This window comes from Natrix helvetica (assembly GCF_964273705.1).
Source record: "Natrix helvetica genome assembly, chromosome: 2".
Classification (NCBI taxonomy): Eukaryota; Metazoa; Chordata; class Lepidosauria; order Squamata; family Natricidae; genus Natrix; species Natrix helvetica.
In genome coordinates, this window is record NC_138552.1 from 102,170,234 (window position 1) to 102,195,546 (window position 25,313).

General features: G+C 38.4%; 1 protein-coding gene across 2 annotated transcripts; it reads left to right on the forward strand.

Moving 5' to 3' along the window:
* The first annotated feature begins 671 nt into the window (after window positions 1–671).
* Window positions 672–25,313, forward strand: LOC309388031 (protein regulator of cytokinesis 1-like). Of its 2 annotated transcripts, XM_081945002.1 has the most exons (14): window positions 672–857; window positions 2,770–2,902; window positions 5,903–6,025; window positions 7,326–7,559; window positions 8,640–8,816; window positions 9,671–9,823; window positions 9,932–10,079; window positions 10,593–10,729; window positions 12,742–12,837; window positions 13,920–14,060; window positions 14,546–14,635; window positions 15,596–15,688; window positions 19,610–19,711; window positions 24,759–25,313. In XM_081945002.1, exons 1-14 carry the CDS (start codon window positions 799–801, stop codon window positions 24,831–24,833), a joined length of 1,761 nt encoding a protein of 586 aa, XP_081801128.1. In that variant the 5' UTR covers window positions 672–798; the 3' UTR covers window positions 24,834–25,313. The 2 variants fall into 2 exon arrangements, with proteins under 2 accessions (XP_081801128.1, XP_081801129.1); XM_081945003.1 differs by lacking the exon at window positions 19,610–19,711 and having other exon boundaries at window positions 673–857.

Here is a 25,313-nt window from a genome sequence, read left to right on the forward strand (position 1 = left end):
TTTTCTCTGCTATGTAGCATATTTTTTATATTTAATTGACCCCATGAGAGTTTTTTTTATTTTTTGTTTTGTTTACAAATTAAGAAACCCCACATAATTATACAACTTTCATTTAATCCCCACCGAGTCTTTTTAACACCACGCGGGTACACATCCTTTTCAAACTGCAATCAGTTAATCCTATGTGCAATGGGATTTAGTATTTATAACTGCTATAAGAGCGATTCTGGCCAAACAGGATTCATTTTCGAGGTAACCATTCTAGAGCTGTAATGCCTCAATGACGCTAAACTCATTTACTAGCGAGCGATTTCCGAAGCAGCCTTCCAGAGTAGAGGCACTCGACTAGCCAGGACCACAGCTATTCCATACAGCCGAATGAAGTTAAAATGAAATCGGATCGCTCTTTTATAAACTTTCCTCAATTTCCCCATCCGTCCTATTTTTAACTACAGACTTTTCCTTTCTCCTCTGGCTGTTGGGTTTTTTAAAAAAAAATTGGCCAAAGATATCGCTTCTTTTCTTGCCTGGCAACCAATCATCTCATGCGAAACGCCAACGGTGGAAGTTTCTTTTAAAGGCGAGCGAGCTCCACCCCTCATTTGCTTCCCTCCCGTGGATTGGCTGCTTCGGCAGTGCCGGAAACAACGCGCCAATGCGATGGACCAATCATAAGGCGCGCCGGCGCAGTCTGGCGTTCGATCGAACTTTTCTCTGGAGTTTGAATTTTGGCGGTGGTGGCGGCCGCTCGTTTGGGTCTTTGTTTGGAATTCCGTTCGGATTTTACTTGTAGGGGCAATGGCGACGCCAACAACGGCCGTCTCTAGACGCCACATGGAGAAACGTCTGCGGGAAAGGTAAAAGGATGAAGGGTTTTTCTGAAGTCAGGTTGTGTCGTGGTGGGAAGGGAACGGGGTTTGCCTCTGGAGCGCTGAGCGGCTAGCCGGACTTCTCGGCTTCTTTAGGAGTGAGCGGGGGAACCCTTTTGATGCCGTTTCCCCTCGTAAAAAGCAGCCTCGGAAGGTTTCAAGGAGGCTCAATATGTCTCAATAGGATTGACATCTTTTGACAGCTAAGCAATGAAGCTTTATATTGTCTGGGCTTGGTTACAATTCACACCCAAAGACCAGGGATATTCAAAGCAATGAGTGGTATAATGAAATTTGGAATAGGGCAACAAATGATACATTAACAACAGAAATGAAACTTTAAAAAGGGATGATTAAAGTAAATTAAAGTAAATAATTATAATGAAATATGTTTTTTTTTTAATAAAATCAATGTTGTGGAAGGCAAAGGGAATAAACTTACTCAAGAATATATGTTGTTTTGGAGGGGATAAGGGCACAATTGGAATATATTGTATAAGAAAAATAAGGGTAGGTTCTCCAGGGGCTGGGGGGGGGGGTGCACTGTATTATGTGTTTTCTTCCCCTTTCCCTTTTGTCTTTCTTTTTTTGTATTCAGTTGTATATGTACTATTTGTATTATTTGTGTTTAAATAAAAATAAAAAAGACCAGGCCTACGGACTGGGAAATTTAGAAAAAAAGAAAAAAAATTACAGGGATTTTTTTAAAAAAGGAGGCAGTGGTTAACCACTTATATTTGGCTGCGAAAAAAACCAAAACAAAAACAGCATGGATGTGTCCATGAAGTCCCAGGAGTCAAACACGAAGTTCCAGGATGTCTTTATCTTGATACATCGATTGTGGGTCTTTAACCTACATAAAGTCATCAGGTTGCTTTGGGAAAGATGTCCTGGGGCTTCTCCATCCATCTCCCCTTGCATATTAGAGGATGATAATACTGGCTTATTTTACATCTTTGTTGCCAAAAAAAGAGGTTGGAGGGGGGCTTCTGAACACCTAAAAGCATTACTGTAAGTAATTTAGCTTTTGTTATTAAGCATACAGTGTTTTCCACTGAGATTTATAGTTGAGTGGAAATCTGGAAAAAAAATGTATTTATTTTTGTATTCAATGAAATTTCTAGCCTTCTCAATCACCGAAAGACTCGTATCCTTTTAAACCTATTTTTGATTAGGTATTACATGTATTGTACTTTTGTACCTCTAATAACAAGTTTTGAAGAGCCAGTTTGGTATAGTAAGTTCCAGTTTCACCTTGGCCATTGAGCCAGCTGCATGACTTTGGGCTACAGTAATTACTTTCTCTAAGCCCTAAGGAGGAGGCAGTGGCAAACAGTACAGAAAGCCTTGCCAAGAAAACTGCAAGGACTTGTCCAGGCACTTATCAGAAATCAACAGTACAAGGCACAACAAGAATCCGAAGTCTGGGGGCATGTTAAATATTTTTATAAAAAGAGGGTGCACATGTATACTGTCAGGGCTATTCTCTCAAAACCCTGATGTACATGAACAGGATTAAGTTCCTTCTACAGATTAGGTACCCTGTTTTAGTCACCTCTAAACAAGTTAGAAGCCAAGTTTGTCCTTGGCTTCTTGTTCTTTCCAGGGCGCCCAGATCACTTCATGGCCACCAGATCAGAGATGAATTCAATCTTTGACATTTTTTGTTTAAAAAAATGTATAAATGTAATTACATTGATATACAATATTAATATTAAGTTGATGGAAATGAGAATTCTGAGGTAGGGAGCAGAACTGAAGAAGCTTATTGGATGGGAAGCGAAATGTCTTCAAGGAAAAACAAAGTCCAGTTGCCTTTTCACAAAGCACCTTTTGGGAGGAAGGGCAATGCTTGCATTAAGTGTCATCATGGCATTGAAATTACTCTTTTCTTTTTCAGTGAAATTTTGGCTTCTTCCCTGATTAACAATGTGAATCAAGCACTGGGAAAGCTACTAGATTTATGGAATGCAATGGGAATTAGCAAAGAGCTGCAGCTTGAACGCATGGAGGCTGCAAAGTCCCACATTGAGGTATGGATCAGGGTGACAGCCTTGAAATGTAAAGTCTCTCATGTGACATTGGCAGTCTGGAATTAAGGAGAAACGTCTTGACAGTGAGAACAATTAACAAGTGGAACAGCTTTCCTTCAGAAATTGTGGGCGCTCCATCACTGGAGGTTTTTCAGAAGAGGCTAGACCAGTGACGGTGGACTTTTTCGGCACCAAGTGCCCAAAATGGAATGTGCATGTGCCAGAGCGCTGGAAACCCAAAGACCAGCTGGCCAGTGTGCATGTGTGCACCGGCCAGCTGTTCTTTGCGTTTCCAGCACATGCATGCACACCGGCCAGCTGCTCTTCACGCATGCCAGAACACTGGAAACCTGAAGACCAGCTGACCAATGCGCACATGCCTATTTTTGGCCATTTTCAGCTCGTTCTTCGGGTCAATTTTCGGCGCTTCGGTAGAAAAACAACAAATGGCCTGATCTTTGGGAGGTTTTGCCTGTTTTCACGTTGTTTTCTGGTGCTCTGGCAGACAGTGCGCATGTGCATGCCGGAAACCAGAACAGCAGTTGGCGATGGTGCATGTGCCCACAGAGAGGGCTCTGCTTGCCACCTCTAGCACCCGAGCCATACGTTCGCCATTGCGGAATGGTGAACCTATGTTTGAATTTTACTTGTTTGAAATGGTATAGGTTCTCTTACTTGAGCAGGGAGCTGGACTAGAAGAACTTCAAGGTCCCTTCCAGATTCTACTCTACTCTATTCTATATTCTATTCTTTATTCTTCTCTTCTCTATTATATTCTTCTCTATTGTATTCTCTATTCTATTCTTCTCTATACTATTCTTTATTCTATTTCTATGTACCGTGTTTCCCCGAAAATACGACAGGGTCTTATATTTTTTTGACCTATGAAATATGGCCTTGGGCTTATTAAAGGGGAGGGCTTATTGTTTTTGGGTTGCCGGGCGGCTGCTCCCTTGCGACCGGGCTCTCGAAGAGCTGGCCACAGCCTCAGGGTCGAATGGCTGTGTTGCGCTGTCGCAGCAGCAACACAGCAGCCATGAGGTCACCACGCTCGCGAGCAGCTGCCTGGCAACCCCCCTTTCCAGCCAGGCACAGTGCCGCTGACTGTTCTAGTGGTACCCGGAAGGCACCAAGCAACGCGAGCGGCTGTTCACCGCCCTCCACCTCCCGCGGCTCGGCGCCTTTGGAATGCCCCTAGGTGAGTGAATGGGGCTCTGCATGGCTGGAGGGGGGGGGTTGCGTGAGCAGCTTTTCCGCTCCTCGCTCGCGCAACTCACAGGCTCACGATGCCCTTGGTTCACTCTACAGTACCTGCAGAGCCAGGGCATCTCTGCTGCTGGCGCCGCCCACCGCTTGGTGTTTTTTTTTTTTCCAGCTTTCAAAGCACAGAGGACGGACACCGCACAGGTCGGTGAGCGGTGCTCTGCCTGGCTGGAGGGGGGGGGATTGGCCAGAGGGCTTATTTTCGGGGGTGGCTTATATCTTTGCCCACGCAAAAAATGTGGCAAGGCTTTAGTTTCAGGACAGGTCGTATTTTCGGGGAAACACGGTATTTGTTGCTCTATTAGAAATTATGGTTTCATTGAAGTAAAATAGCGGGTTAGGATACAGGCAGTCTGCCTGTGACCATGATAACTTATGATTATTCCCAAATAACCATTTTTAGCACAATAAGTTTTAAAAACAGTACTTCTGTAAATTTAAGATTCATTTTCAAAATGCTCCTCCCAAAATCCAATATGATTTCACCCCACATACCTGGAAATCTCACGACATCAGTATAATATGGCAATTGCATTACTTTGAGGCCTCAAATGTGTAAAGTTGCTGACTCAGACGAACAACTCATAACAGCTGTGAAAAGTATGTGGACAATGCCACATAAAGTTTCTGAAATGTATAACATGCTTGGAGAGCAGACTATTCTGCATAATTCTATCCTTCTAATGATACAAATTCAGGCTTTTCAGAGATTTTGAAACTAGAAAAGAAAAGCTACTTGATGGGAAGATAATAGGAAAAAAAAGAAATAAAATGATACCTGAATTCTTTGAAATACAGCAAATTGGAGTAGGGGCACCTTATCAAATTCTCTACCTTTTTCCTATTCCTTTTGTTGTTGTTGATAATTTCTGTGCAAAGAAGCTCTTTGCAATTTTTATGGAAAATATGTTTGTAAAGGTTTGATGCTGTATTCAAATAAAGATAGCATTTCTTTTTGTAAAACCTTGGTGTTTTCAGAGAGGGGGGTTGTTACTCTAAGGTGTTTCAAGTAAAATTCACTTGTTTGATTATATTATCCCCTTTGGAAATGTGTGAAAAACATTGATATGCTTAGGACAGCTACTTAAAAGCCTGGAAAGCTGGCCTTTGAAAGATACATTGTCCATTATATCTCTCTAACCATACAAGTGTCAAAGCATCTGGAACAGTACAGTATTTTTTTCTCCTGCAAAATAAATTGCTCAAGGGAAGAGGTGTTTATCTTTAAAGTCAGTCAGTTAATGCAAGCATCAACCTGTCTCTGAGCCACTTTAATATAATTTAGATCAAAGTATTATAAACTAAAAGCTTACTAATCAATTACAGGTACTCGGTTTTTCACTTTTTAGTAAGCAGTCATCTTATTTTCCAGATGTATGCCTCTGATTGCAACATTTTGTTTGTAGCAGGAAGATAGGTAGGATCAGTTTTGACTATTCTCTGTTTTGTTCTCGTGCATCACATTTGTTTTCATTGAAACCATGTGGGAAATGGCATGAGGGATACAGAGGTTAGCGAGTCAGAAAAACTCTTCATTTCATTCATGAATGAAAGCCTTGATTGACAACAATTTGATGCCTTTTTTGACTGCCCCTGGACACATCAAATCCTGGGCTAACGGATATAGGCTTTATTTTAGCTATTGATTCTGATAGATTCTGATCAAATAAACAGTTCAACAGTTAGAACGGTTAGAAACCTATGCTGAAATTTTTTTTGGGGGGTATTTCTGGACAGACGCTGTTGAACGAAATGATTGATGAAGAAAGCAGTTTGAAAAACAAAATTGAAAACGACATTGAAATTCAGAAAAATCAACTGAATGTACTTAGATATCAACTTGGTCTGGACCCTTACAAGGTAAGTTCTTTTTAGCTGCTAATTGTTCCCAAGAACAGAAAACTAAAGTGATATTAAGCTGGCATAGATGACTTTTATTTATAACTAGCTGATGATCCGGTGTTACCAAGATATTTATAGATGTCGAAATGTTTCTCTGACAGGGAGAAACTGACATTGAGAGGGGCCTTTCTTCCTCCTACTCCCATGCCCATAATCCCTTCCCTCTCCCTTCCCCCTCCCATGTGCTCCTCTTTCCCGCCCTGCCTAGATCCTGGCATATTGCCCCAAATCCATCGAACACTTCCCCATTCATCCACTGGAGGGGGAATGTCGTGGCTGGCTTTCCAGAGGAAGCTGCGAAGGAACTGACATCGCAGACAATTGGTGCTCTAGGACACCACACTCGCTCTCCTTAACGAGCCAGGCATTTCAGAGTTATGCTAAAGTACACACAGCAGGGGTGTCTCTCCTCTTTTCTAAATACTAAATTGCTTTTATTTTTTAATGAATATTTAAAAAACAATAAATTAAATTGAATGCAGCTTGTTGACAGCGACTGAACATTGTGAAATGGACACAGGAATTGTCTGAGGGATTTCTTACTTTTTGAAGCAAACTGGGAAAAACAAGTGTATTTCTCAGCAAGAGGGAGAATAATAAGCTTATTTTAGTTGACTGTTCAATTGTTCATTGGCTAAAAAGCTTATAAATGGTTTCCTATTGTTTTTTACTTCTATAAATTGGAGTTCCATGCTAGCAATGGTAAGCATGAGGCCTCTTGCATCTCCCAGCACCTGTTTAGCAGCAGATATTTCTTGCTCTGAAACTCATCAGAGATCATCGGCTATTTGAATAATTTGGGGTTTTTCTTAGCCTGTACCCAAATTTCATAAACAAGGCTCAGCTGCCAACATAAAGCAAATTACTCTTGTAGGAACTCGGTTAGCAAAAATAATTAATAACCATTGCAGCCTCACCTCACATCTAGCCACCTATATTGGAGAAAATACCAAGAACCAAGTTGTAAAATGCCAATATTAGTACATGGATGATTATGGATCATCCATCGGTCTGCTGAAAGAACCATGTTTTAAGGTTTTTCCTTACAACCAGAGGATCAGGGCCATGTGGACTTTGTGGGTAGGCTGATATTATTTTACAGCTTGGAGGTAGCCATAAAGAAGGTGTGTTTCTAAGGTCTAATTGTAACGATGGAGCACAGAGCCTGCTGTACTAGATCTAGTAGAATAAACAGACAACTTGATGGAGACCCTTCACAGAAGTGCTAAATATATCTATTTGCTGTATGACTTTACAGGTTGATGATGGCTTAACTATCCTTCAATTAGAGAAGGAATATCGTCTGGCATTAGACAGTGCTCTTAAAGAAAAAAAGGAGAGGATGGAGAAGTTGACTCAGCTACAGCGAGAAGATCAGGCATTATGTACAGAGCTTTGTGTAGCCCCTTACTACATCCCTTCTGGCAGTATTCCAAATAGCACAGAGCTGGAAGAAATAAAAGAACACGTAACAAATCTTCTGAAAGTAAAGGTAGGTCACTGATTTATATCCCTTCATTAGCAAGTCAGACTTTGCAGTCAAAAATAAGCTAAATGAACATTCTGCTTTCTTGAGCGGAAAAGAATGAGCCTTGTGAGTCTCTGTTCTGCACCCATCTGCAACGGGAATCCTATAAATTTGCTGTCCGAAGATACACTTTGACTTTTATCCAGATTTTATGCAAAGAATTTGTAATCAAATTAAGCATGAAATGAAGGAATATGCAGACTTTCTATTTTATGATTGATGGAAAGTCAACTAATACCCTCTTGTTACCAGGTTATTTGTTGAAACAGTTTTCCTGAGTGTCTTCAGGGTAGTAGCTCCTTAGCTGGACCATAAGTGATTTATTTATAAAATTTATATGGCTGCCCATCCCACCCAGCTGAGCAGCTTACAATAAAACCAACAGTTGAAACAGTATACAAAAATCAAGTAAAACAAATGTAAATAAAGTGATCACAGAACACATTACAATATTATGCATGATGCAGCCAATGCATGGAGTCACTGTTGCCCCAGATCCCCAAGTTTGTTGAAACAGCCATGTTTTAAGGGGACTATCTATCTACCATGGTATTCCATGACTTGGCTTATATGAGCCAACAGGCCCTTTCAATCAATCAATCAAATAATCTTTGAAGAGCCAGGAAGTATGTTTTTTCTGCTACAGTCCCTGCCCATCTTGTTTGTTCTTGACTCGGTGGAGCAGCAGTTAGGGCAGTACTGCATGCTACTTCTGCTGACAGCCGGCTGTCTGCAGTTCAAATCAAATCCCACCAGGTTCAAGGTTGACTCAGCCTTCCATCCTTCCGAGATGGGTAAAATGAGGACCCCGATTGTTGGGGGCATTATACTGACTATAAACCACTTAGGGCTGTAAAGCAATGTAAAGCGGTGTATAAGTCTAAGTGCTATTGCTATTTGTTATGGTTTTTTTTCTTATTCATACTGTATTTTATTTCTCCTGTGATATTGGAAGTTGGGCAGTTTCTAAATTGTATAAAAATTGAATAAAATAAGCTCTTTAATTTGATACATTTAAGCTATTTGAGTTATTTCTTTGAACAGGAACAAAGATTAGAAGAGTTTCATAAACTGAGAAGAGAAATCAGAGTATATAGTAAAGAAATTGGACACACACCCGATGGAACCCTGGAAAATAATATATTATGTGATGATGAAGAAGAAGGATACATTTGTCTTACAAAAAAGTATCTTGAAGATCTTCAGCAGTTTATCCATCAGGTTGGGCTGCTTATGTAAAAGATTCTATTCCTATGAATGAATCGATTACTTGAACTATTAATTTGCAATATTGTTTAAAGTTATACTGCATAACAAACAAGGCTCCAAAATGAAAGCATCTCAACTTTTCTTGGTGCAGATTCATAGCATTTATAGCATATGGATTATCTGTCTGCTGTACTTTGTAACATTACAAAATTAAGGGCTGATGGTAAGGATGATAATAAATCAAGTTTTAATTAATTAGTGTTTTTTTTTTAGTTCAGGCTCATCTTTTGGATCTTAATATCAGCAGCCTTTGCAAATGATTGTCAAGGTTAAGATTATGCTTATTAAAAGACATTTAATAGCATTTTAGTTACTGTGTTGTGTAATCTTTTACAACTTTTGAACAGACGTGCATGTGTGTATACATACAGAGAAAGAGAGATTATGTTACAGTATTAGCCATTATCCTTCACTGGGCAAGAAACTGTGCCTCTTTTTTCCTATTGACTCCTACCTAGTAAACCTGGGTTCTATTTTGGATCTGACTTGCTGTTCCCTTTAGGCTACTATTTACAGAGAAACACAGTTCACTTGCCTTAGTTTTTATTTATTTATTTGTATTCCATCTTTATTATTTTTACAAATAACTCAAGGCTCTGAATATACTCCACACATCTACCTCCTTATATTTTCCCCACAACAACAACTCTGCAAAGTGAGTTGGACTGAGAGAGACCAAAGTCACTCAACTGACTTTTATGACTAAGGTGGTATTAGAATTCACACTCTCTAGTGTCTTAACCACTAGACCAAACTCTTAGTTCTCTACCCTTTTTGCATATACTTATTTGAGTATGCGTCTTTAGTTGCAGAAGAAGAAGAAATCTCTAATGGCCACCAAGGACGTCCTGATGAAACAAGTTCAGCTTCTATGGGACAGACTTCAGTGGCCCCAAGAAAAGCAAGAACGGTTCACGAAATTGACCAGCCAGTGTTCCATCTGTGAAGCCACGAATATGGTAATAGAAGGGGAATTTTGACGTCTCTCTCCACTATTAACATAAATGTAGTAGGTGAAGTATATTTTGTAACCATCACAATTAATGGTTTCGTTTTGTTTTCATTAGTGGGAAGAAGAATTACAAACGCTGGAAGAGATGAAGAAGGAGAAAGTTAAAGAAATTATTTTGAAAGTCAGGCAAGAGCTTGAGAGCTATTGGCAGAAATGCTTTTATTCCGATGAACAAAAAGCTGCGTTTCAGCCCTTTTATGATGGTAATTCCTTGTAGCACATGTTTATAAATTCAAAATGTAATCATTATTTGCCTTATGCATGAGAAGTCCTATGCTTGAAAGCAAATAAGTGCTTTTTGTCAGGCAAAAGAGATGAGAAAGCATATGGTAGGCTTGCGGTGGGCAGGAGCTACAAAGGATGGGTGAAAAAGTAACTTTAAACTTCCTGCTGGCTTCCCCATTGACTTGTGGAAAGTTGGCAGGAAAAATACGAAATCATTATGACTGCAATAAGCTGCGATGGCATAATGTTCCCAGATCACAAATATGTAACTGGGAATGCTACAACATCCAGAACTCTGAGAACTGGTTATAAGTCTTCTTATTTCAGAAGCGTCATAACTTTGAACGCAACCCAAAAACTATCTGTATTGTTTATTGAAATAGTGGGATAAATGTTTAAAGGTTTTCTGGGTTCAGTCACAATAAATGTGTTTTGTGTCTGTTATTCTTTGGTTTTTTTCCTTTTTAATGAAAGTTTCCTGATTTATATAGACAATTTCTCAGAAGAATTGTTGTATCACCACGATGAAGAATTGGTCAAAATAAAAGAGATTTATGAGGAAGCCAAGTGTCTTTATGACAGTGTTCATAAATGGGAGGCTACTCTGGATCACTTCATTGAATTGGAGGTAGATGCTCTTTCAATGCTTACCTTGTTTTTAGTTGCCAGGGATAATTTATTATTTTTAAATTTTTTACGGCAAATGCTATTTTCTGATATGAGTTAGAACACCGTATTTGCCTAGTGCTGGTATTTTCCAGAAGGGTTATAATAGCTCCCCATTGTCCCCAGAAAAACAGATTTGGAGAATGCCAATCCAATAAGCTGAATGAGAAGAAAGTTAAGTTGTTTGTTAAAATGTAGATGCTAGAAAAAGGATATTGCAACTGTGATAAAATTCATGATGAAAAATAATAAGCTTTTTGCCATGAGATTAGTGAATCTGATTTCAGTATCCAATTATTGATTTTATTCTTTATAACTGCAAGTTTTAATGGACAGAGAAAAAAACCCAACTCTAAATTTCAATCAGAAACCCTATTTATTTGAGAAATTACCTTGCTGTTAAAATCTGGAAACCTACAGTTTTTTTCTAGCATTCCTAAACCTGATTCGGGTACAATACAGGCAGTACTATAGGAGAAGAGCAGATAGCTGGGTGGTGGTGGTAGTTAAGCACATCATCAGCTGAGAGTCATTACATTCCTATGACGATTAATGTCAACTGCAAAGAATCAGGACCATCTGTTAGGTTGTAGCATAGAAGACTTGTTCAAATGTATACACAAGAATCTAGTCAACTAAAGTTCAACACTAAATTGGTGCCAGATAAGAGTCAGCAGAATTCAGGCGGGGTTGGAGTTGGACCAATTTTGGGAACGTAACAACTCTAATCTAAGGTGCTTTTTTCAAGATGCAACTGGGCATTCTGGTTTTTCTTTGAAGACGTTTTCCTTCTCAGCCGAGAAGCTTCTTCAGCTCTGCAGACAGTTGGTCATTTGTGTTCTTTCAGAGAGTCGTTGAGGCCACTTGGAAGTTTATCTGTGTCCTCAGAGTCACCCGAGTAGTGCAAATGAGTGGGAGCCTTCTTAACAACTGCTGAAAGGATTGATTTGAAGGCTCCACACCAAATGGGTGTGATGGACGGGAATGAGACAACTTGCCACAGCCAACTCGCCACAGCCAACTTGCAGAGGCCCAATTCGCCGCAATACAACTTGTTGCAAGACAATTTAAACGGTCTTAATTATTTAAAATAAATAAATAAATATTTTAATTTTTGCCATTCAAATTTCACTCTATCCTTCCTTTTGCAGCCTTTCTTTAAATTCTATTCCACCATATCTTTGATATTAGTGTAACTCTTGTTCCGCAGCAAGTTGTCCTGTGGCGAGATGGCCATGGCAAATTGTCCTGCAGTGAGTTGGCCGTGGTGAATTGGCTGTGGCAGGTTGGTCATGGCGAGCTGCCTGTGGTGAATCGTCATATTACTAAAAGTGGCAGAAGGCGTTCTCCTTTCTGCAGCCAATGAAGCGCTAATCCCACTCAATGCTTCCAGGAACTGCTGAAAATAGGATATATTAAAACATGCAGCTTCAGCTGGTCCTCAAAGTATTGTGCGGCTTCAGTGCTTTGTCTGGTTGAGAAAAGAGATTTTTTTTTACCAATAGGCAGCCCCTTCATATCTAGGGGTTATCTTTAAGTCAGATATTCTCAACTAGGGGGTCTACCTGTATCTAAATTGGGAAAGTTTATTCATCTAGAAATATAAGATTTTTTTGTTATGCTAGTATTTACCTCAGCCATTTGATTTTACTTTGTTGTATGTTTTCAATTTTTACTGGTCACTGACTGAATAAACCATATTTCATTTCATTATGTTGATGTTATTCTTGGAATTCTTATACTTGTATGATTTGTTCTCTTATTAAATTCATCACTAAAATAAACGCTATTCTAGCATAAGTTGATGAAATCAGAAAATTACATCCAATACATACGCAGTAACCGTTATGCTTTGGCTGATGGCCTGAAGGACGATCCCTCTATAAAAAGGATTGGTAGTGATACTGAAGTTGCTACCAGCAAATACATGTTTGATTATTCAGTATATTAATCTCTTCGGTGTTTGTGTTTTAGAAAAAATCAACAGATCCAAGCAGGCTCCTAAACAGAGGGGGTAATCTGCTTAAAGATGAACGCGAGCGATCGAAGACTCAAAAGCAGTTGTCAAAGGTAAAATGCCAGGCAGTGGCGTAGCGTGGGTTGTCAGCACCCGGGGCAAGTAATTTGCGCCCCCTAACCCGAGGGCGGCCCGACTGCAGCTGCCCCTTGGTCGGCATCAGTCAAGTGAGGCTCTCCATGCTGGCCTCCTGCCTTCCTCCCGAGGAGGAGCTCGACAGGGCAGCGGGAAAAGGCTCGACTGAAGGGAAGCAGGTGCCGCGGGGGTGGGAGGCGCACCAGGGGCTTCGGGAAGACGCCGGCTCCCCGGGGCGCTCCAGGCGGAGCGGGAGGACGCGGTGGCGTTGCAGTCGCAGGCAGACGGAGCGCAGCGCCGCTCTCCTTCGGCTCCCGCGGGGGCGGCGCGGCGGGTCTTGCCGGCTCCGCTGGGAGGTAGGCGGTGCGCAGGAGGGGCCTGGGCGGGCCGGGGCCGGGGAACTTAGTTCGCGGGCCAAGCCGGGCGCGGAAAGAGGCGGCCACAGTCCGGCAAAGGGGGGCGCGGGGCGAGTCAGGGCGCCCCCCCAGATGTTGCGCCCGGTGCGGCCGGCACCCCCTGCACCCCCCACGCTACGCCACTGATGCCAGGACAATGTTTTCATAGCTTCTCGCGTTTGGGTATGTGTGTTTTGAGATGAGGATAACAGTGGCAGATACTAGCGATAGTGAACCTTGAGTATTTGAGACAAACATAAAATACTGTTAACAGTACAAGTTAAAAGAGCTGCTATGTAACATGAAGTTAAGATAATCATTCTGGCTCTTTTATTCTAACTTCATTTTATAAGGCTCTTTGGTAGATTACAAAAACTTCTGTTTATGTAATCCTGTCTCTAAAGCACTCAAATGGGAAATTTATGTTTCTACTGACATACATCTTTGAATCATTGATGATTTGTTTGCATTGCATGTTTTAATATAATATGGTTAAGGCGTAAAAAGTTTTAATTCTGAAGTATTAATGAACTGATTTTGGAGTAAGCCTTTTTTATACTTGAAACTAATTACTTGGGCACTTGGCTGAGTTGTGTGGCTATAGAAATGGAATAAATAGTTTAAAATCAGAATAATTAATGTAGACGTTTCTTTTGCAAATTTAGTTAGGAGAAGAACTGAAGACAAAAATTGAAAATTGGGAGAAGGAGCATAATTCAGATTTTCTTATTAGAAGCCAGAGGTTTCTTGATTACATGACCCAACAGCTGCAGCATTATAAACTTAAAAAAGATCAGCCCAAAACAGTAAGTTGCTATTCATGATTTTGGTGCTTTTATTGTGGAATAAAGTGACTTTCATGCTTGAAAACAGGTCTTTTACATTTTTTTTAGCTGTAAGCATCACACTATGGAACAAATAATTCTGAAATTTAGGAAAGTGGGTTTTTTTTTTTAAAAAAAACTAATTATACTTTTTATCCCCTTTCTACATGTTTTGAAGTTGCTCAATAAATGAATTCAAAGCATGGTTGGCATCTGTTTGCAAATACATTAGGGGTGAATTTTGGCTAGACTGATGAGTAATGGTGGTTTAAATATAATTAATATTTGAAGGAGAGTATGAAAACACAGAATGGTCAACATGCTTGTCCATCTTTTAACAATAATGAAAAGGTGGAGATGACCCATACCTTTCTGCGATGGTCATGGTTGTCTGTATGGATTGAATGAATGTAGATTTGTGTAAAATGTATCAATATTTACTACCTTAAAATGACTTTATGTTTCAGTCAGTGAAGCGGGACGAATTTACAACTCCAAAAGGAGCTATGAAAAGATCTGCCCATGTGAATACTCCAACTACAAACAAGATACGCAAAGTAAAATATTTTAATATCCCAAAAATATTCTGTATCCCAGGAAGCAATTGTTGAGTTTTCTCTCCAGACCTACAAATTGCTCCCTCTCTTTTTATTTTTGTCTTTTTTTCTGGGCAGGTGAGCAGAGGCTCAAATCAAATGCTAAGCTGAAACAACCCACTATTTTCAGTTTGTAAAGCTGTATGGGACTCAAAAGTACTCTTGGAAATAAAGATTATGTTTGAAGCTGGCCCTTTAGTTATCAGCTTTCAATTTAAAAATAAAATAAAACAATCTTAAAATCAGCGGGAACCTGGAACCTGACAGATATCTTGGGAATTTTAGCAGGTCCATTATCATTATTTAAGACAGGAATGTCTTAAATATTTCTGCCAAAGTTTCAGAATAGCCATGTCACTATTCTGCAGAAAAAGTGAATAAATATATTAGGGTTGTATTTTGAAAGCAATTTCTGGGTAATTAAATACTTTTAAAAAATGAGACAAAATCTATTAGACTCCTACCTTGATTGTCTGTAGTAAAGCCACAATAAAACGTTCTTTCTGCTCAGTGGTTCTAACATCATGAGAGTCAAACTTGATCATGTCACGTGACATATTGTGATGTTTTTTGCTTTTGTAGAGCCGGGGTGGGCGTGGCCTGTGCGTGATGCATCCAGCCCACGGGCCATCAAATTGACCCCCCTGCTCTAACATGTTATAAGCACCATGAGCTCCATAATCTAGATACAGTTGTTGTCTGCTAAATGGCAGGATAAGGTTTTTCTTTTTCTTTTGTCTGATTTTTTGTTGTTGTCTTGATCTAGTACAGTAGTCCTGAAAAAGAACTGTTAAAGGTATTTTTTAAGTTTGAGATAACTTAAGAATATGTTCTTGGAGATTAGTATTGGGTTTTAAATATGCTGCTTATTGAAATGTTGAAAAGTTTCTTATTCCTGACTAGAACTATTCTTTTTTTCAGGTAGCCTCAAACCTAACTGTACTTAAAGCATCCAGTTGCAATAACATAACAACCAATTTTGCTGTTTCTAGTAAGCAGCCATTTCAAAGCAAAGTGAGTAAAGCTGATCACATTTCTTTTTAAAACTTGGACTGGTTGTTGAATGTAATACAATAATGAGTAGCTGTATGTTTGAGTTTGGAGACACAGTGCAACTCCACTTCTTGATCAACATTGGCTGGGTTTCTGTCCTTGAGGGCAAGCCATTTGTGGATCATGAGCCAGCATGATTTATACTCCTCCCTCATTGCTCTATTATTGGCCCATCTGTTTGGTGATTGACATCCCGGGAAGTCCCCCTGTCCCACCCACCCACCCAGGATTAGAGAAAGGATAACAATACATTTGAGGGACCACATATGATACATTGGGTTTCATTTGCAAGCTTCGACCTAAGCTGCTGAATCAGTACAGCTTTGAACAAAAAAAGCAAAAAAACTGGACTTCACTTGAATTGATGAGTGTTAATAATCTTTCCATAAATGCTTATTCAAAACTAACTTAAGTTCCACTAATTTCTTGTTTGTTTTAGATATTAATGGTATGCAAGCTTTGCTTTCTATGTTTGTACGTATAATTAACATCTCTAACTGGTTCTGGTAACATAATTTCTATTGTAAAAATATATCAGGAAACATTATTTAGTTTTGCGCTGTGTATAAGAGGTTAGATATTTTGGTATTTTTGAGAAAGAATTTAGTCTTATTTTACCTTAGTAAGCAAATGATTGTGCTGCCTCTTGTAATGTTACTTTTCAAAGTTTGTTTGATATATATACATACATATAATCCATGTTTATCAATCTAAGAATTGAATAGATTGGTGGTGCAGGGGTTAGAATGCAGTATTGCAGGGTAACTCTGCCCACAGTCTTGAGTTCAATCCTGAGGGAGCTTAAGATTGACTCAGACTTCTATCCTTCCAAGGCTGGTAAAATAAGTACCCAGACTGTTGCAGGGGGCAATATGTTGATATTGTAAACCACTCATATTGCTATAAAGCAGGGGTCTTCAACCTGTGGGCCGCGGCCTCCTAGTGGGCCGTGAGGCAGGGGCGAGTTGCTGCCTGCATTACTGCCGGTTCGGTGCACGCACACTTTGTGTGTGGGTGCTCCATGCGCATGCATAGTTGCCTTTAAATAGGTCTGTGCATGTGCAAAATATTAAAAAATGCCCCCAAACCCCTGCTGCTGGGGAACCGGTTTGGGGGCGTGGCGAGCCTGCCATCCCTACCAATTCAGTGATCCAGTCAGAATTTCCACTACCGGTTCACCGGATCTGCTAGCAACCCACTTCTGTCGTGAGGGGTTTGCAACTGGGCTGCAGAAACGGCCAGCAAACACACGAGCATTTTCACTTGTACAAACAGCGGGCAAGCGTGAGTGCACGCTCCATTTAAATGAATGGCAAGCACGCTGCTCACGCAAATGGAGCTGCATATGTGCAGAACCATCCCTTCTCCCCACTCCCCCCTCTGCCAATCTGCAAAGATGGAAATGCTGGGGAACTCTGCTGTAAAGCATTGGAGCAGTATACCGTAAGTCTAAGTGCTATTGTTATTTATTTTTTGACATTAAAGGGCTTTCCAAACATAGCAAAAATGTTTTGACTGCTAGTCAATGAAAGCTCAGCTGTTGTCTTATTGATTCTAGGAAGTATGACATACAGAGTTATGATGAACACTGCAGTGGTCCATTTTTTGCCTACAAAATATTTTACAGATAATATTTCATATCAACCATAACAACAAAGCTGAAAATGTTAAGAAAAGCTCTTAGCAGGTGTTCGGTGGTTGGATTTATACAAAATTACTTATATAAAAATTCATTAGACCTGCAATACTAAATGTTTAGGAGCAAGACTTTCCAAAGTGTATACTGAATGGAATCTCATATTCACATATTTTTTAGAAAAATAACTGAGATCAGAATTTTTCCATTTCTGAGAAAATACTTCTTTATAAAATATGCTTGCATAAGATTTGTTGGGAATATTGTGTACAGTTGAAAAGATTATGTTTAATACAGTTTTAATTTGCTAGGGAAACTTAGTACAGAATGAAGAATATTCATGATATATTATGATTGTTTATGTAACAAATAGAAGCATGTTAAAAAAATCCTTCATCTGGATGAAGGAAAGTAGATACGTATATAGTTTCAAATATATATATATATTTAGTTATAAGTAAGAAGAATTATGATTTGCTCATTGTTTTATGCAAGGTTAGGGTTAGGTGTTTCTGAATTTTGAATATATATCTGAAAGTAAATTCCATCATAGTACATTAGATAGGACTTACTTTCTCCTTTAGGTATGCAGAAACCAATTGTTTCATGAATTAGAAATTGTTACCTTCTTTCCAGAGTATTTTGATTAAAATACTGAATTTAAGCAGACTACTCATTCCCCCAAAACATTAACTAGAAAGCTGTCTCTTTATTAGTATATTTTCTGTGAATCAAGGATGATCCCATTTTAAATAAATTATTCAGAGAAAATAAAAGATCTGGTTTACCTTTCAGGTAAATACTGTATAAACCTGAAAAAATACTGTATAAACTTAATTGGAAGGGTTACTCTTAATTATGTTTAATGATTGATGACATTCAAGTGATAACTCAAATGGCCAATTGAAGCAGACCATGGTCTGATCACTATAAATGCTATTCCTTTTGTTGTCTCTTTATTCACCTTTTACGTTCTTTTTAAAAATGAGGCTTTTTTTAACCAGCTAGATGAAATGATGAGTTGCATAATAATTGAGTAAGACATGAAATAGATTTTATAAGTCATGGCTCTGGTTATCAAACAAATCTTGAGTTGTGTTTAACTACATTGACACTTCTGGGAAATGTTTGAAATGTATTTGAATATTATTAGCTCGGGTTGGTAGTTAGGCTGTTGATTTATGCTTTGAGCGTGGCAATTTGGTTGCAAACATTTTGTCACCATTCAAGGAGACATCTTCAGTGCATTTTGAATTGTGCTCTGTCAGATGCAAATTAGACTGAATGTTTGTTGTTGCATATTTCTGAGTCATGGTCTGATTTTAGACTGTTTGATGGCTGGCTGTTGTTGCTGGGCTGTAGTTAAGTACCATCTGTGTGATGTAGATTAGCATTAGAATTTTATCTGGGTACTTCTGAGTCCTGGTCTGGTTTCAGTTTGTTTGATAGTTTGAATGGCCGACTAACAAGCACAACTCAAAATGCACTGACGATGTTTCCTCGAATGGTGATGAAACATTTGCAACCAAATTGCCAAGCTCGGAGCTCAAACCAACAGCCTAACTTCTGGAAAGTTTTCTTCATAAGAATTTGCTAAGGAAAGATAAGAATTGCCTTCTACCAGAATGACTTTTTTTTCTTATTTTTTTATTCTAGTTTAGTAGTCTCCCATCCAAATACTAAACCGTCTGACCTTTTTTGGCTCCCCTCTGTCCCATGACTCAAGGCAGGCGTGGTTCTGCAATTTGCCGTGCCAGTGGTTATCTGAAAACATTTTCAATCAAACGAATAATCTGTAAAGTTTTACAGTATAATAAATATTGGGTTGTTTCCCTGTAGTGAAAAAGCTGGCGAACAGACACTGGAACAATGCTGGGATAATTTATATGCTGTCAAACAAGACTCTTATTCATTGAATGTAAGAAAGGCGGTAAGAGCTAAGATATAAGGCCGAATCAGATATGCTGCTAAGGGGACAACTTGGAACAGTTTCCAAATGATAAATGGAAAATAGTCTACCAATAAGATTTCCTGGCAAATAGAGCAAGTAACGAGAAGAGAAATGGAAATGGAAGAATCTTAAAACTTCATTCAGAACAGGAGTTGTTTTCAAGCTTTCCCTTAATAATGAAATTTCACTTTTTAAATTAGGTGCAATTTTTCCTCCTGTTCTACAACAGCTTATTTACTTGGCTATATTTTATATTTGATGTAACTTGAGACTAGGTGTGTATTACATTTTGCAGACTCCTTCCAAAAGCACACCTCTATATTCCCTGCACCAACCATCATTAGAAGAGTGCAAGAAAAGCAAATCTGCCAGCCACCCTAGTTATTCAGATTTTCTGGTATGTCTAACTTGTGTTTTCTTACATAGATTCATAGGAAATAAGTAGAACATCTGCAGCAATGTGTGCTAAATATTGGTTTATTACAGTTTAGTAATGGTATTGATAGGGGCCAGGAGTTTTTTTAAATTACTGTCATCTTAGGACAGGAAATCATCATTGGCTGTGTGAATGTTTTGTAGGAAGGGAATGTTAATCCTTATCCTGTCTGGGATTACAGGTAGTCCTTGATTTAACAACACAGTTCAAAGTTACAATAGCACTGAAAAAAGTGACTTATAACCGGCTTTCCCACTTACAATTATTTCCCCATGATCATGTGATCAAAATTCAGATGCTTGGCAACTCATATTTATGACAGTTGCAGCGTCCCATGGTCATTGATCACCTTTTATGATCTTCTGACAAGCAAAATCAATGGGGAAGCCAGATTCACTTAACAACCAGGCGACTAACTTAACAACTGCAATGAGTCACTTAAACAACTGTGGCAAGAAAAGTCGTAAAATGGGCCAAAACTCACTTAACAAATGTCTCACTTAGCAACATACATTTTAGGATCAGTTGTGGTTGTAAGTTGAGGACTACCTGTATTTGAAGATTGCTTCGTGAATGTTGAGTAACTCAATAGAACAAGGGCACCTGCTGGTGGGATTAATTTGTCCAACTCTCACAATTATCATTCTTTTAACTGCACTTGCTCTTCAGCTACTTTTTCTTTCTTAAATTCAGGTTTGTGTTAATCCTATATAAATGGCCCCATTTTGTTAATTCTCAACTCAGTTAAAAATAATAGTCTCTGAACAAAATGTTCTCTGACCACAGGAAACAATGATACTGCATTTCTGCTACTAATACTTTTTCTTCCTCAACTCATAATGTTGATTGTGCCCACCTGTAATTTAACAAACTATAATTCTATGAAGCCAAATTTAATTTTTGAATCAACTAAATTTGATTTTGCTTTTTTATCAAGAAGACTTCATTAGCAACTATGGGCTAATAAATCATTGCATTTTACATCAGTCTTCTTCTAGCTTGGGTTACAAGCCCCCTTCTTTGGTCCCTTTTCAAAAATAGCAGTTTTGATTAAATCCTATTTCTAACTGCACCTAAAAACAAATATGGAAAAAGAGGGCTCATTTAACACTTGCGTGAAATATTCTCTGTTTCATATATCCCAGTTGGCAATCAAGCTATTATATTGAGAATTTCTTGGCACCCCATAAATTTCAAATGGTTTCTTTGAACAATTCTCCATTCCAGCTTATTTTTAAACATGCCTATGCATCTGAGGCAAGGTTAGGTGCTTTTCTTTCTTTTTTTGCTGAGGATCATTTTATTCCTAGGAGGATTTCAGCTAATGTGACTGTTAAAATATCCATCTATCTGCTTGTTAAAAATCATGCTTTGCTCTCCCTGGAAAAAGAATCCATTCTAACTAGCTCCAGTTGAAAGTTCTGCTCTACTCTTTTCCCTGATACTTTCCCCCCCAGAAACGTAGTTTCTTTTCTTGTGGTAAAACTCAATTATCTACATTCTTTTTACCACATTTTTCATGCCAATTTCTTTTGAAATGGTTGGTTTACTCCCTTCACCGAAAGCCAATGCATGTATTGTCACTAGGTTGTGCCACAATTAAAAGGAAAAGACAGCATATGGTCATATTAAAATAAACTAAAAAAACCCATTTGAAAACTGATGACTTCAATCTTGAATTGAAGATCCATATATACTCTCCATTTGTATGGCCTCATAATTGACCAGATGCAAAAGCATGTGGTTAGTTCAGTTTCAATTTTACTAAAAGTTACTTCTCTTTAAAAAAAATACTGTTGTAATACACATTTTATGTAAATGTTTACATTATAGAATAAATATAATGTAAAATACTTATACATGTACACATATACACTATTTTTGAATTTTACACCAATATAAACAGGGTCCAAAATATTTCCATTGTGATATGGGTTATCTAACCAAAACATGGATAACTGTACTTTGATATTGCTGCATATCAAAACTGAGGCAAATAACACATTGAAAATATAAGGATTGTTTAGGATTGATGAAAATTGCAGACTATGCTCTTTTGATTCAATCTATGTTTATATATTTTTTTACGATTTTTCTTCTCTTTTTCCTTTTTTATAGCTTTATTTCACACATATTTCTGTTTACCACTAAAAAAAAGTCCAAAACTTTCAACCAACCCATTTTCCCCTTAATTACTTTTTTTGCTTTTTTGTCAGATTATACCATCATATCATAATCTTTTCCCCATTTTCTAAAATAATATAACATTCAAAATACTGAGGCAACATGATGCATGTTCGCAGTTCATTCATTAATTTTCTAATTTCTACAAGTAATCCTCAACTTATGACTGTAATTGATACCACAATTATGGTCATAAGTCGTTGTGGCACCCTCATTACCAGGAGTAATTTTTCAAGACATTTTGTAGCAGTCTTTAAAGGAACATGACAGTCATTAAATGAACCCATTCATTTCATTTTTGCTAGAAATATCACAAATTGTCATGACCATGGAACGCCAGAACTGGTCATAAAGGTAGCCTACCCAACATGCGGTCATGTGATTGTGAGGTATACTGTGACCATTTCTGACAGCCAGGAGTGCTTAACAACCTTGAAAGCACCCATTTCATGGCCGCTAATAACTTTTAATCGTTCTAAAACTGCCAGTCTTTAAGCGATCCCTTTTCTAGCCAAATCTAAGATTTGTATTCACCCCAGTGAGTGTAGCCAGTGGTTCCCCGTTTCATCAAACCTGCAGATTTTCCTAGTTTATTCTACTTAATGATTCAGTTATGTTTTTATTGGTTTATGATTTTTGCTCTTCACTCTCACGATTCTCTGCAATCTTCATTTTGAACCACTTCTATGAATTAACATATTTTTCGGACTATAAGACGCACTAAGATTTTGAAGAGGTAAGTAAGAAAAAAAGGGTGGGTTTTTTTGGCATTTTTCCCTTCCCCCAGCCCCGCTGAAGCCTGCAGAGTGCTTCTGGGGGTGGGGGAAGGTAAAAACACCCCCGTTTTTTGAAAAATGGCAAGTTTTCCGCCCATTTTTCACAAAAATGGGATGTGGGGGCAGGGCTTCGGGAGGCCAAAAATGGTTCTATTCGGTTTATAAAATGCACCAGCAATTCCACGCTCTTTTAGGGGGGGAAGGTGCATCTTATACTCCGAAAAATACAGTATGTTATCTTTTTCTTCAAATTATTCTCCTAAATCCAAGGATTTGTTTAGAGACGAGTCTTTTGGTTTGTTTACCTGATATTCTTTTGACTCTCATTTCCATTTCTCTGCTTCCCAATAATTTGCTTTGGATAATTGGTTCTCTGTGAAATTGTCTTCAGTGCCTTGTCAAATAATGTATAAATGGCATGATAGGGTGACCTGTCCCTCGGTGATGAAATCTTTAGAAAATGTTTTAATATATTGAATTATACTGTAAAGATAGAAAGAGCTGACTAGAATAGTGCTACTCTCAATGATTTTATTACTATTTGGAGTATTGTGAAATATAATTAATAGTGCATAGTACTATTACAGTTTAATTCTGCCTGGTAATATTATGGAACCATCATGATTGAAGTTTTAGATAGTAAAGTTGAAAATATTTCATCTTGAATTTAATTCCACCAATCAATCCCACATAGACTTAAGCATATGTAGGCATGTACCTCCCACGAAATCTTGTGGGAATTACTTTCCCACAATAATAAATATTCATAGGATATCACTGTTAAATAAAAAGTATTTTAAACATCAAAGTAATATCAGATCAAGACAGTTAACCTATAATGCCCCAGATATTCCTGGTACCTAACAGCAGCCCAACCAGCATGGCGAATAGTAAGTGTTGCTGGTTGGGCTGCTGGTCATAAATTCTCTACCATCCAGCTTTAGGTGTGCTGACAGAGCAAGTCACTGAGTTCACACATCACACTAAACTATAGCATGGATTACTTGGTTTGCTTTGTGTAGAGCACATCATATTTTTTTTTTAGCATAGATCAATTCTGAGAACATGGTGTCGTTAGGCTTGCAAAATGGGTGCTGGGCGGATTACCCATTCATAATATTGTAATCTGGTGGGATATAGCTAGTTACAAAGCCTTGGCTTACCAAAAGCTGTCCCGGCCCTTGTTCTAAAAACCCTGCTCATCTTTCCCTATTTCTAGTTGTATGTAGATAGTTCTATACAAAGCACTGTGCTGCAACTTTGCATCATGCTTTGGGAACATTATTGAAAGTAAAGACGATGCTGGCAGTTTGCTTTGCAACTTTCTGTTTTGTTTTTTAATTAAAATGTTTTTTCCCCGGGGAAGGGGGGGAATGTGTTCTGTAAACTCAGCCAATTTTGATTGATTCAGTAAGCTCTGCAGGTAATCCTTTCTTACCAACCCAGCCATCGGTTCAGCAACATTTGAAGTTACAATGCCACTCCAAAAGGAAGACTTACAAGCGGTCCTCACACTTATGACCTCTGCAGCATTTCTGTGGTCATGTAATGGCAATGCAGGTGCTTGCAACTGGGGTGTATTTTTTGGTGGTCGCAGCATCCCCGTGGTCACCATTTCCAACCTTCCCAGCCAGCTTTCAAGAAGCAAAATCAGTGGGGAAACTGACAGGAAATTACAAGTCATAGTAACATGACGGATGATATGCTCATTCAAGACCACAGATGATTTGCTTTACAACCAGAGCCAGAACTGACGTCATAAGTCGGTGTGGTCAATTGATCACATGGCACAGCAATGGAGTTGCTGATTCCAATTGCGGTTAATAAGTGAGGACTACCTGCATTTAAGCAAGCCAGAGCTCAGCGCAACATGTAATGTGAACATATTCACATGTATTTGGCTGTTGGAATCACCAAAACAATAGGATCATTGGAATTACACCATTATTGAAGGATGAAGGAGAAATGCATTGAAATGTAAACTGATTTATGAATTTATGTTTTGTTAGCTCTACTGCATATTTTTGTTATCCCTTGCAATATTACAGAAGGAACTTGCAGTTAAATCAAGCATCAACAACAGGATTTTGAATTCCACGCTCAAAGAGAATTTGGATGGATGAGCCCTACTTGAATTCTTCTCTTACAAAGCTCATCAAGTCAACGGGAACTGTAACTATATAATTAATGAACACTCCATAATTATATAATAAGATAATAACAGGTCATCTTTTTGTAACAGTCACTATTTCGTTCTGGTTATATGTATATAAAATGTCAGAATGCTAATATAATAAATGCTATTTTTATGGAAGAACGACTTTAGCAAACAGTAAACTTAAAAAGTTTTCTTTATATTTCAATGCAGAGTAAACGTACCAAATGAGGGGTGTATGATTAAAGGAACAATTAAGTTGAGGGGGTGTGATAAAAAGCATGTGTACTGTACAGTATTAGAAAACCTTTGTTTTATTTAAGAGAACGTAATATATGAAAGCCAGGTTATCCATTGATATGTTTTCCTGTTTTCATGATTGACATTTTACGATTACAAAATAAGTGTTTTATGTAAATGTAAAGACAAATAAAAAAGTTTTAATTCA